Raw genomic sequence first — 13,691 nt, forward strand, 5'->3', positions numbered from 1 at the left:
AATGTGAACTTGGTGCCGACATCTAGTGGGGAACCGGGGCACCACAGAGGTGGATGTGGTGTCAGTGAGGCCAGGGAATAATTTTAGCAGTGATATTTTAGGGATGACTTGGGGAGACCAGCAGGCTTTTTTTTTTATCCCCCCCCCCCATACTCCCTGAGATAATATTGCTTCATAGTAATTTCCTAACTGCTCTTGTGGCAGGGCATTTGGGGCCATATCCTGCCATAGGGAGAAGTGCTCACCCCTAATACCTGCTCCCCTATCCTGGGCTGCTTTTCCTAAATGCGCCTTCTGCCTACTCACATTGCGTACTTCTAACACATATCACTTTACAGTACCTTCCCAGAGTTTCCTGTTAGGAACTTCCCCTGTTATCCTTTAGCTCCACATTCTGCCAGATTTCCTCAGAGCACTTGTGAAAATCAGGGAATACCTGATTTGTTACTTTTTCATTGTCTCTTTCCTCCATGAGAACGTGAGCTCCCTGAGAACAGGGACTGTGTATGTCTGTCTTGTTCATTTTTGTATCCCCTGCACGTAGCATCCAATGTTGGATAACTGAGTAAGAGTAAGAGCTGAAATGCACCAGTCTATATTCTGGGAATTCAAAGATGGGAAAAACATAGCACACATCCTCAAAGCTTTCACAGTTCAATCAATGTATGTTCGTCGAACAATTACTACTTCTCTTAGGTACTGTGGAGAATGCAAAGGGATGTAAATGAGGACATCCCTGCCTTCAAGGAGCTTACAACTAGGAAAACTTAAAATACTGAAACAAGGGGTGCCTGGGTGGCTCAGTCGGTTAAGCCTCTGACTCTTGATTTTGGCTCAGGTCATGATCTCATGCTTTGTGAGTTTGAGCCCTGCATCGGGCTCTGTGCTAACAGCACAGAACCTGCTTGGGATTCTCTCTCTCCCTGTCTCTCTGCCCCTCCCATGCTTGCATGCATTCTCTCTCTCCCTCTCTCTCAAAATAAATAAACATTACAAAAATTTTTTTAAATAGCAAAATAAGACGACTGTTGTTTTTAGAAACCCAATATATGTTTATTTCTGATTGAGCCCCCAGTTGGTTGGCATTGATTGCAGTGGAGATGGGGTGTGGGTGGGTATTTGCTGCACAGTTGATATCCACAAATCACCCTTTCCTCTCCCCCAATTAATGAGGATTGAGCCCACTCATAAATACCTCTTTCGAGGCTTATTTTTTAGAGATTTCCATTGCTCTTCTTTTAAAATGCACATCTTTGGGGGCGCCTGGGTGGCTCAGTTGGTTAAGTGACCGACTTCGGCTCAGGTCATGATCTCGCAGTTTGTGAGTTTGAGCCCCTGTGCTGACAGCTCAGAGCCTGGAGCCTGCTTCAGAATCTGTGTCTCCCCCTCTCTCTACCCCTCCCCTGCTCATGCTCTGTGCCTCTCTGTCTCTCAATAATAAATGTTAAAAAAAAAATTAAAAAGAAAATAAAATGCACATCTCTGCTGGGTGGATGGAAAGGGTGGGGGGAAGGAAAAGAGGGATTACTTTAGAACTAAATGAATTCTCAGGTATTTATTTCTATTACTTTATGTTATGAAAAGAAAAAAAAAAGCAATCCAAGGCCTAGAAGGCTATCTCGTGTGCCCCGGGTTATGCAGTTGGAATCAGAACTGGGCTAGAACCAACCTCTGGCTCCTTCCTTCACATTCTTCCCGCTCCCACATACCCTGGGTGTGCTCAAGTAAGAGAGGCTGGTGGCCACCTGTCCAGGGCAGTATAGAACAATAGGCTTTTGCTGTTGTTTTACAGTAAGCATTATTTGAAAACCCATTTCGCAGACTTTTGTCACTATGATTACAAGTTCTGCTAAATGAGATTTCACTGTGCTAGTGATCCCGGCTTTCTTTAGAAAACAGAACTTCCACAGCAGAATGAGCATTCTCTTTACAATAGTCACCTTGGCAGGGTATACATTCTTTCCAGTGATTGATACTGTGCAAAGCTTTTTTGGGAAAGCTTGAAGCTTGTGGCTCATAGTCTTTTGGATCTCTTTAGCAATGGCAGGTGTTTTTATTTTAAAGATTAATTTGCTTTTAGGAGCGTATTAAATAATTTGGAACTAAAACTAAATAGTCCACGATAATAGAGTGGAAAGTTTTGCTTAAAAGATTGGGTGTATACCTCGCATTGCCTAAAAACTGACTGTGAAGGCCATTCCAAGAAAGACATTCCAAACATGGTTTGAGCAGTTACAGCATTGTTGAGATTAAGAAGTCTCTTTCCCAAGTTATAAATTAGAGTCCAAGAGTTTCATTTTATTTTGTTTTATTTTTTTGAGTCCAAGAGTTGTAGAGTCCAAGGTATAAATTCCGTTTTCATTTTTACTGTATTTATTCAACATTTACTGACTGCTTTATACTTGCTATGATCTTTGTTAGGTACTAGAGATTGATGGCATAATAGTCCCCACTCTCAAAGGCTAGCAGATGAACATCTAAACACACAAGTGCTATGAAGTTTCGTATGTATTGTCATAGAACCATACACAGGGAAAGAGAGAGGTCAGTTCATAGGTTCTGGGAGTGGAGAGATCAATTGAAAGCCTTTATAAAAGAGGAGGTGCTTCCATGGAGGCTTGAAAAGAAAGCTTAGGTGTTTCCAAGCAGCTGGGGCATTTCAGAGAGAACACAAAGGTGTTGAGAGAACCAGCATTAACATTTTGGCAATTGCCTGTAGTGGTTGGAGGGCAATCTGTAGGGAAGGGTGAGAGATAAGGCTGGGGAGTCAGAGCCCCATATTGTGAAGCGCCTTGTACTTCATGGCAAGGAACTTGTTATACTGTTATAGGTAGCATAGGAGCCATTAAAGAAATTTAAGTCAGGAAGTTATTTGATCCAATGTGTCTTAGACAAATAGTTGTGACTGCATATAGAAGATGGATTAGAGGAGTGAGATGAGAAGGTGAAAGACTTACAAGGCTAGTAGGGTGGCACAGGCAGTAGGTGGTGTGGCTGGTGGAGAGGAAGCAGAGTAGAGGGCGGGGGGTGGGGGTGGGCAACATACACATGTGAATGTAACAAGGACTGAGGATGGCTTAGGGTTTTGATTTTTTTTAATCATTTCATTTTTTCATCATTGTAAGTGTACTCTTTAACCCCCATTCCCCCACTTTCTTTCCCTCTGGTAACCATCAGTGTGTTCTCTATAGTTAAGTCTTTTTCTTGGTTTGTCCCTCTCTCTCTCTTTTTTCCTTTGCTTGTTTGTTTTGTTTTTTAAATTCTACATGTGAGTGAAATCATATGGTATCTGTCTTTCTCTGACTTATTTCACTTAGCGTTATACTCTCTAGCTCCATACATGTTGTTGGAAATGGCAAGATATCATTCTTTTTTATGGCTGAGTAATATTTGTGTGTGTGTGCCACATCTTTTTTATCCATTTAACTATCAGTGGACACTTGGGCTGCTTCTATGGTTTGGCTATTGTATATAATGCTGCAGTTTTGATCTTTTTTTTTTTTTTAAAGAGCATGGTTTTGCTTTTTCTTTTTTAAAGTTTATTTTGAGAGAGAGAGAGTGCGCACACATGGGCACATGTGAGCAGTGGGTAGGGGGTGAGGGTGTGTGCAGAGAGAGAGAGAATCCCAAATAGGCATCATGCTCAGTGCAGAGCCTGACATGGAGCTCAGTCCCACAACCGTGAGATCATAACCTGAGCCAAAATCAAGAGTCGGACGCTTAACCAGTTGAGCTACCCAGGCACCCCTTGATTATTTTTTCAATTGATCTGGTCTTCATTAAAAGGCCACTTCATTAAAAAAAAAGACCAAGAGAGAAGCGTGGGTCATGATATTATGATTCATGAGTTTGAGACCCACATTGGCTCTCTGCAGCGTGGAGAAATCCTCTGTCCCGATTTCTCTCTGCCCCTTCCCCACTCATGCGCTCGCTTTCTCTCTCTCTCTTTCTCTCAAAAAATAATTAATAAACATTAAAAAAAGAGACCAAGAGATACCATTTTGTAGTTAGGATTAATTGCCAGATTTGCGATAGAGTATAAATTCTGTGAGAATTAGAAAATGCTTATGAAACAACTTTCTAAAACATGTTAGTTTTGAATGATGTGCAAAGTATGGTACATATAATTCAGTGTGCAAAGACTTGAAATGTTGGCAGTGTTTTGGAATCTTGAAGGGAAAAATCCTCAAAGTAGTTGAATATTTAGAATTACGGAATATTGGGGTTTATAGTCGGTTCAGCGTCCGACTTCAGCTCAGGTCATGATCTTGCAGTCCGTGAGTTCCAGTCCTGTGTCGGGCTCTGTGCTGACAGCTCAGAGCCTGGAGTCTGCTTCAGATTCTGTGTCTCCCTCTCTCTCTGTTGCTCCCCTGCTCATGCTCTCTCTCTCTTGAAAATAAATAAGGATTTTAAAAAAAGAATTATGCAATATAGAAAATTCATTGCCTCTCTTAATCCACTCCCAAAGAGATGTGTGAGTTAACAGTTGTTCTTCCCAGATTTTGTTTTTTATGCTTAACTTCTATATATTTTTAAAAGAAAAAATAATATATTAAAAAAAATAATATTCTCTATTTCAGCAACCTGTCCCTCCTCTCTTCTCAACATTATGAACACTGTAATATGTCAGGAACAGATTTATTTCTTTTTCATGGCTGTATGATATACTTTTGTGTGGCTTTACTGCAATTTAAAAAAGAATTAAAAAAAATTTTTTTATTGTTATATTTTTTATATAACATATAATATGTTTTTTATATTATTTTAGGCCACCTTTGGAGTGCCACTGTGTTCCAGTATGCTTTTGTCTTACTTGGGTAGACAGCAACATCATACTAGCCTTTGTTTGATTCCTGGTCTATGAATTCCCCTTTAAGAAAGGGATTTAATCTTCTCACACAGCATAGTAGATATTATTCTGGGATGTCTAATTGAATTGCTTACTCCTTGCAGGGTGTTCCTGAAAAGAAAGTACTTCCAATCACTGTCCCCAAGTCACCAGCCTTTGCATTGAAGAACAGGATCCGAATGCCCACCAAAGAAGATGAGGTGACTCCTGGGATGGAGGGTTTTTCTTCCTTCTGCACCATCCATCTAAGCATTGCTCTTTCTTAAACGTAATAGAATTCAAAGGCAGTCACTCTTATCTGGAGTTGTCTTTAACAGTGGCAGATCATCTTTTTTGCTCCCCCTCTAGAGCAAAGTAGTTGGTAAGGGTATGAATCTTGCGGCTTTCAGTAGTAACTGGTTGCAACTTATTGGAGGCTTGTCCTTTTCTATAGCATTGAAAATCAGCCTGTCATAACTTGAATCAAAATTTGCCAAGCCTTGTATTTTATTTTGCCTGAGCTATTGTCACCATTCAGCGAGGGACTTTTAAAATTCACACTAAGCAGTTACATCCGCCCTATCCAATCTCCACCAACCCAAGGGTTGTTAAGGTTACTTACTGTGTGGTGATGATGGTTCATGAAATTGGAATACGTGAACTGTCATTGATCAGGCTAGTTTCTTGTTACATCTCCCATTTTATCTATAAATATCCAGAGTTAGGGTAATTTTATAGCAGATCTCAAGCATAAGCCTTTTTATAGGTTCATTTGAAACTAAAATACACAGTAATCTTATGTTACCAGCTTGAACCCAAACAACTTACTTGGTCCTATTCTGGGTTTGGCAACCATTAACTCCCAGTCACATGTTTTAGTGGAGTCTGGAGGCTGGGTCAAAGAAGAGGCCAAGGTATATGCTTGGTTAGTACCTCTCTTCTGTTCTCCATTTTGTTCACGCTGTTTGATCTCATTTCATTTTTACAACCTTCCTTTGTAAAAACGTGAGATCCTTTAAGAGTAGTAATTGTGTTAGTCCTTCATCAAATGTTTCCACACCGGTCTCACCCCTGAGAAGTGGTAGGTAACTTAGGTATTATCCCTCTTTTGATAGAAAAGGAAGCGAGGTGGGGCAACTGGGTGGCTCAGTCGGTTGAGTGTCCGACTTCGGCTCAGGTCATGGTCTTGCAGTTCGTGAGTTTGGGCCCTGTGTCGGGCTCTGTGCTAACAAACAGCTCAGAGCCTGGAGCCTCCTTCGGATTCTGTGTGTCTCTGTCTCTCTCCCCCTCCCTGGTCATGCTCTGCCTCTCTCTGTCTCTCAAAAATAAATAAATGTTAAAAAAAAAAAAAAATGAAGAAAAAAAAGAAGCGAGGTAACCTAGGGGGTTGAGTGACTTGCCTTAATTAATGCCTCTTCTCTCATGTAGTGTTTTCTGACTCTGTATTCTGAGGAGGTGAGAGAGAGCTTGTGTCTAAACTAGTTTTTCCCTTAGGAAGAGGAGGAGCCGGTGGTGATAAGAGCTCAACCTGTGCCACATTATGGGGTACCTTTTAAGCCCCAAATCCCAGAAGCAAGAACTGTGGAAATATGCCCTTTCTCTTTTGATTCTCGAGACAAAGAACGTCAGTTACAGAAGGAGAAGAAAATAAAAGAACTGCAGAAAGGGGAGGTAGGTGTTTCCATTTTCTGCAAGTAACATAATACTGTCCTTTCATCTGTCAAAGATAATCTTTTATGTTGCACTTTTAACTATAAAATCACTGACTTCCTTTGATCCCTCTAAGAACCTTATGAAGTACAAATAGGGCAAGTTTTTAATAACCCTTCTGCCACAAGGAGATTAAGTGACTTGCCCATGATTGTGCTACCAGTTATTGGGAGAATATTAGGAGAATAACCTAGATTCTCCTAGGTTATTCTAGAATAACTTAGAGCCCTAATGGGCTCTTTTGAGCCCATTACTCTTTCTGCTGTTCATACCATACTGCTTTGAAAACCGTCCTTTCCTATTTTTCAGATTCATTCAAATATTCTGGAGCAGTTCTTGCTTTCTAGCTAGAGAGACCTTAGGATTTTAAATCTTATGTGTTCCTTTCTATTAGGTGCCCAAGTTCAAAGCACTTCCTTTGCCTCATTTTGACACTATTAACCTGCCAGAGAAGAAGGTGAAGAACACAACTCAGATTGAGCCTTTCTGCTTGGAGACTGACAGAAGAGGTGCTCTGAAGGCACAGACTTGGAAGCACCAGGTGGGAGATGGGAAGAGCAGCCAAAATGTTCATTGCTTCGTTGTTGGTTGGTTAGAATACATAGACCCACTACATTGAAATTCATTTGGGAGCTAACATCCTGAATTATTTCAGGGGCTCTTACTCTAAATCAGAGGTCAGTAGCCTTTTACTGTAAAAGACCAGATAGTAAATACTTTTTTATTTTTAGTATTATTATTATTTTTTTTTTTTTAATTTTTTTTTTCAACGTTTATTTATTTTTGGGACAGGGAGAGACAGAGCATGAACGGGGGAGGGTCAGAGAGAGAGGGAGACAGAGAATCGGAAACAGGCTCCAGGCTCTGAGCCATCAGCCCAGAGCCCGACGCGGGGCTCGAACTCACGGACCGCAAGATCGTGACCTGGCTGAAGTCGGACGCTTAACCGACTGCGCCACCCAGGCGCCCCTATTATTATTTTTTTTAATGTGTCTTTATATTTGAGAGTGAGAGAGAGATAGAGTGCGAGAGACAGAGGGGCAGAAAGAGAGGGAGACACAGAATCCAAAGCAGGCTCTAGGCTCTGAGCTGTCAGCACAGAACCTGGTGCAGGGCTTGAACCCATGAACCGTGAGATCATTCCCTGAGCCAAAGTTGGACTTTGAACCAGCTGAGCCACCCAAGTGCCCCAAATTCGGATAGTGAATATTTTAGATGTTGTAGGTTGCATATGGTGTGTGTGTGTGTGTGTGTCTGTGTGTCTGTGTGTCTGTGTGTCTGTGTGTCTGTCTCAACCCTCTGAAAATGTAAAAACCAGTCTTTTTTTTTTTCAACGTTTATTTATTTTTGGGACAGAGAGAGACAGAGCATGAACGGGGGAGGGTCAGAGAGAGAGGGAGACACAGAATCGGAAACAGGCTCCAGGCTCTGAGCCATCAGCCCAGAGCCTGACGCGGGGCTCGAACTCACGGACCGCGAGATCGTGACCTGGCTGAAGTCAGACGCTTAACCGACTGCGCCACCCAGGCGCCCCAAAAACCAGTCTTAATTCAAGGGCTGTACAAAAAGCGGTTACAAACTAGATTTAGCCTGTAGGCTGAAGTTTGCTGATCTCTGCTCCAAGTGATCATCTGGAGAATGAGAACCATCAGGCTTTTTTTTGCATCAGGAGTTTCTTTAAGATCTCCTCTATTCCATCTATTAGACTTGTTCACTACTTGTTCACTCCTTTCTGTTGGTGCTTTGATAAGAATCGGTATGGTGAAAATAGATCCTTAATATGATATGCTGTTTCCTCAACATAGTATGCTATTTGCTCTTTGTAGATGGCAGGTGATTAAAAACAATTAATTGATTGTTGGCTGTTATAATTGGGATCTAATGCTGCCCTATTGGAAAACAATTCCCCTGAATCCCTAAGTTTGTCACTGTTTTTATATCATGATTTATCCTGGACTCTGTCCAAAAGGATCTCTGGGCTAATCTTTTTAGGAAGTCACCCCTCTTGAAGCTCAAGAGATGTGATTGCTTATATGACTGCACATACGTCCGTTGTCGGTGTTGTTCCCTAGGAAAACTTAGGACTGTTGTTTTGGAAGTAGTAGTGAATCTCTCTTTCAAGGACCACGACACAAAATGTCTGTGTGTGGCATTTACTATAATAAAAAAAAGGTTTTTTTTAAGTTTTTCAGACATACACAGAAGTAGAGAAAATAGCATAATGATCTTCCATGAACCTGTCGTGTGGTTCTATAATGATCAAAACATGGAAAATCTTATTTCATCTATATTTCTACCTACTTACCTCTACACTGGGTATTTCTACCAACAAAAGATTAATTTGAAGCCAATTCTAGATATCACCGCATTTCATTCACAAACAGCAAGTAAATATACTTCAGTATGTATCTTTACAAACATAAGTATATTTTTAAAAAGATTAACAGTAATCCCTTAATAGTGACAAATAGTGTTCTTATAACCCCACATCTCTCATAATTGTTTTAGACAGTTGAATTGTTCAAATCAGGGTCCAAATAAGGTCTACATAATGGATTTGTTTGATGAATCTCTAAATCCCTTTTTCTCTATAGGCTTCTCTACTTATATATTACTTGTGGAATAAACGGGATTTGTCTTATAAGTTTTCCACAATCCAGATTTTGGTCATTGCATTCCCATGATGGTCTTTAATACGTTCCTGTATCTTCTATGTTTCTTTTGTTGTTGTTGTTGTTTACTTTATTTATGTTGTGGGGGGGAGTAGGGGCAGAGAGGGAGAGAGAATCCCAAGTAGGCTCCATGCTGTCAGTACAGAGCCTGACTCAGGGCTCGATCCCACGAACTGTGAGATCATGACCTCAGCTGATATCAAGAGCCAGATACTCAACTGACTGAGCCACGCAAGTGCCCTCTTCTGAGATTAAGAGTCTCATGCTCTACCGACTGAGCTAGCCGGACAGTCACCTCTTCTGTATTTCCTATAAATGAGTAGTTAGATCTAGAGGCTTGATTAAATTCTAGTTAGATTCTTTGGGGGGTTGAAAGGAAGAATACTTTATAGGTGATCACATCCAAGGGTATATAATATCTACGTGTTTATTTTTGTGATGTTCAGATAGGCCTTAAAAGTACCTTAAAGATACTTTCTAGTTCTCATTGGATTCAGAGGTTGTTAGTCTGATCAACTCATTGTAAAGGGTTGTTTTTTGTTTTTAAAGTTTATTTATTTATTTTGAGAGGGAGAGCGAGAATCCCAAGCGGGCTTCCCGTTGCCAGTGCAGAACGCAACACAGGGCTTGATCTCACAAAGTGTGAGATCATAACCTGAGCCGAAATCAAGAGACGCTCAACTGACTGAGCCACCCAGGCACCCCTATAAAGAGGGTTTTAACAGGTTTGGATGAAGCCATCTGCTATCTTCATTTAGATGAAGCAGTTTAGAAACATTAATGCTTGAATCATTGAGGAGGTAGTCATGGAGAGTTGTGTTGTTGCTTATCTAATAGACTCTCTTTCTTATAGCTGGAGGAAGAACTGAAACAGCAGAAAGAAGCAGCATGCTTCAAGGCTCGTCCAAACACCGTCATCTCCCAGGAGCCCTTTGTTCCCAAGAAAGAAAAGAAATCCGTTGCTGGTAGTAGTATATGTACTCTTGGGGGATCAGGGTAGAATTGTCAGACTTCCCAGGGAGGATGTTGGGATTCAGTTATGTCAGTATCAGCTGTGTCAACCAGAAGCCTTTGCCTAGTAGAGGATCTAGTTGTTCTCCTTTTAGAGTAGTTTTTTTGTCTTTGTTGAACACATCAGCTGTGTTGAGTTTGCAGAATGTATTGGGGTCAAATTCATAGAACAAGAGCCTGGGAAGAGGCAGCTGGCATTTTCAACAGCAGCTCTACTGTTTTACAATAGGCTTTACTCATCCAAAGAGTCGTAAGTGAGGGAGGAAGGTCCAGGATTTCTTTCTGGAGTTCACCATGAAGCAAGCCTTGGATATAAAACATTTAATTCCTTTGCACTGGGTAGGGTGTCAGAAAATTGGATTCTCCTCCTACATCTGTCTCAGAATCACTATATAGTTTTGAGCAAGCTGTTTCATCTGTATAAGTCTTGCTTTTCTCCTAATAGGTGGTTTCCAAGAGGTTTTCCGACTGTTAGGACTTTTTTCCAGATTCTAGGACTTTTTATATGTGGTTTACTCCACCTTCCTGCTAACAGGGCTTCCCTTGAGCTTAGCCTTTCTGTTGCCTTGCATGTCAGTACCACTTGCTGCATCCTTGCAGGCTAAGTTTATGCAGGTTCTGCTTGTGCACCAATATTCTCTCTGTTTCTGTACTCAGAGGGCCTTTCTGGTTCTCTAGTTCAGGAACCTTTTCAGCTGGCCACCGAGAAGAGAGCCAAGGAGCGGCAGGAGCTGGAGAAGAGAATGGCTGAGGTAGAAGCTCAGAAAGTCCAGCAGTTGGAGGAGGCCAGGCACCAGGAGGAAGAGCAGCAGAGGGAGGAGCTGGCCAGGCTACGGAAAGAACTGGTAATTGAGCAGCACGAGCACTCACTAACCCACAGTTGTCCCTGTTTTGTGTTATCTGTACCTTGCCTTGTTCCAGGAAGAATCTAGGGTGGCCTACAAGGACACATAAAAGAAGAGTGAAAGCAGGAAATCACACAAACCAAGAATGGTGACTAAGTTGTGATGTGAACAGTGCTAAAGGTGTGCACATTGTGATCCATGTATCGAAGTTTGAGCCATAATTTTGGCCCTTTTTAGGAACCAACTTGTTGGTTACAAAACTCACTGTTCATGAGATATAATGTGCTAGTTGTTAAAAAAATACATTTATTCTTGATACTGAATTCAGACAGAATTTCCTCCAAGGGTCTTCATAAGGAGGATATCATGTAGTGTAACATGCACAGTGATGCATTTCTAGGACTGTCTATTTATTCATTTTTATTATTCCCTTTAGACTTAAGAAAATCAATGTGGTTTTATAATTAGACAAGAATACATAGGTAGGGAAGGACGGGAATAATGTGGCAACTGTATTTTCATTTTCCTCTTAATACTGGACTCAAATTCCTTGGGGTCATAGCACATGTTGGTCCATGTGACCCTCCATGTTAACACTAACATAATGATTTAAATATTAAGTTATTCAGAAAGAAAGCTTAATTCACAGGACTTTTTCACTAGGAGGGGCAGCAAGCGGCATTCACTGCATTAATGAGGAAGAAGAGTTTCAGATGGAACTTCATATGATTAATAAAAGGAAGAATATAGAAATATATAAGTTGTTGAGGTTTTGCCTAAAAATGCTAGGCCAGCTGCTGATACAGCTGTTGGCAGAGAGGACTTTGGCTTCAGGAAGTCTCTAGGGACAAGTTATTAAAGGGACTAGCTCTTTGGCAAAATTTAAGCTGCCATTTGCTGATTGGATGAAAAACCATACAGTCCCTGCTCTAGAAATACACACAAAACACAGCCTTTTTTCCAATTCTTTGGTTTTTTTCTCAACACTTGGTACTGCCTCTTGTGTTTGTGCTTATCTTAGAGGTGTTACAGCGATTCTCAGTATAGGCTGATGTCAGCATCCTAAAGCACAGTTCAGTCAATGTTCTCTCGACTAACCTGACTTAATTCAAGATTGATTTTAGACTATCCAGGAGGGGAGATGGCCTTCTCCCAGCAACCCTTCCTGGTTATTGGTTTGTTTGTTTTTTGTCCATGGTTTTGGTGAATATTAAGACTGAGTAAGCTTAAGATTGTACCTTGGCAGGTTCTTAACGGGTATCTCTTCTCTGCTGCAATTGTGTGCAGCCCTGTTAACACCTGAGTAATAGACAGCCAAGCTGGAGATAGACTTGATGTTCTTTAGTGCAAGCTGAGAGACCCAGCAGGACCTGAACAAAACTTGCTTGGGCTCCAAAGCACATGTGCTTTTCCATTATGCTGTGTTGCCTTCTTTTTTCCCCTCTTTGACTTGCATCTGTAAGATTATACAAGCATTTTCTCAAGAAGGAAAAATAAAAACAACTATAAGCATAGTTCTGTAACATCCTTATCACTGGTAACTTTATCTTTCCTCACTCTGCAGGTGCACAAGGCAAATCCAATACGCAAGTACCAGGGTGTGGAAGTAAAGTCAAGTGACCAGCCTCTGACTGTGCCCGTTTCTCCCAAGTTCTCCACTCGATTCCACTGCTAACTTCAGCTGTGAGCTGCAGACACCACCTGGGAACAGAAGCTGCTCTTTTCATCAAACCAGGAGCCTTCTTTCCTTGCCACAGGGCATGAAGAGAATCCATTTCTCCAGACTTTTACCTGCCCATACCAAACAGAGCATACCTGACAAGTGTGGACTCCAGTTTTGTTGAGAATTGTTTTCCTACATTATTGAAACTAATAATGAGACTCAACTCATGCATGTCACGCTCTGACCCCATGTAGTTATTTCCTGTGAACCATCAGTAGACCTTTAATAGGAGTCTTAACTCTGACTAGACTTTAAAGTCTCTGTATCAGCACAGTATAATTTCTATTGCTTCTTTGCCCCCCTCCCCCTTTTTTCTATTTTAATCAGAAAATAAAGATAGTTAAATATTAAGGTAGGATTTAAGTCATGGCTTACCTGAGGAACAACGAGTATGTCAGGTTCTTTCCTCTTCTCTGCACAAAATGAATCTAGTGTTACAGAACCCGTCACTACGAGGGTAGAAGCCTCAATGACACAACCATGAAGAAGACTGCATGGACTGACAGGGAACCTCGTGGCAGCCATCGGCATGCTTTGGGACAGGACTGCTGTTAAGGCACGTTCTTCCCTCATCAGTGCTGATAATAACAGGGAATGCTGTGCAGGACACGTTTGAAGTCCTCCAATAAACTGGAGTAGAATAAATATGTTTGTCTTCCCTTCCCTGATTTTGTCACTGGATGTTTTTAATTCTGTCAAGCCCCTTTGGAGGTCACACCTTACTGGGGAAATGAGTACTTTGAGAGGAAGAAGGTCCAGGAACCTTGGAACTTTGAAAAGCACAGGCTCCGTTCTTAGAGGAAAAGGCTTTGTAACTTTTTTCTGTCCTTCCATATTTTGTTAACTGCCTCCCAGGAACCACTCTGGAAGGCACTCATGTTTGTTATTATGCCTTCAGACAG

General features: G+C 41.3%; 1 protein-coding gene across 8 annotated transcripts in view; it reads left to right on the forward strand.

Annotated features, from left to right (window-relative positions):
• Window positions 1-13,452, forward strand: part of TPX2 (TPX2 microtubule nucleation factor) — a 60,230-nt gene extending 46,778 nt beyond the window's left edge. For 7 of the 8 annotated variants that reach the window (XM_086701929.1, XM_086701927.1, XM_086701930.1 and 4 more), the window contains 6 exons: window positions 4,954-5,049; window positions 6,323-6,499; window positions 6,933-7,079; window positions 10,064-10,175; window positions 10,879-11,066; window positions 12,631-13,452. In XM_086701929.1, coding sequence (XP_086558055.1) covers window positions 4,954-5,049; window positions 6,323-6,499; window positions 6,933-7,079; window positions 10,064-10,175; window positions 10,879-11,066; window positions 12,631-12,741 — 831 coding nt within the window. In that variant the 3' untranslated portion in view covers window positions 12,742-13,452. The remainder of the gene's footprint in view (window positions 1-4,953; window positions 5,050-6,322; window positions 6,500-6,932; window positions 7,080-10,063; window positions 10,176-10,878; window positions 11,067-12,630) is intronic. The other variant, XM_086701935.1, reaches the window with a different exon arrangement.
• The last annotated feature ends 239 nt before the right edge of the window (window positions 13,453-13,691 follow it).

Source organism: Puma concolor, chromosome A3 (assembly GCF_028749965.1).
Source record: "Puma concolor isolate L17-30 chromosome A3, mPumCon1.1.hap2, whole genome shotgun sequence".
Taxonomy (NCBI): domain Eukaryota; kingdom Metazoa; phylum Chordata; class Mammalia; order Carnivora; family Felidae; genus Puma; species Puma concolor.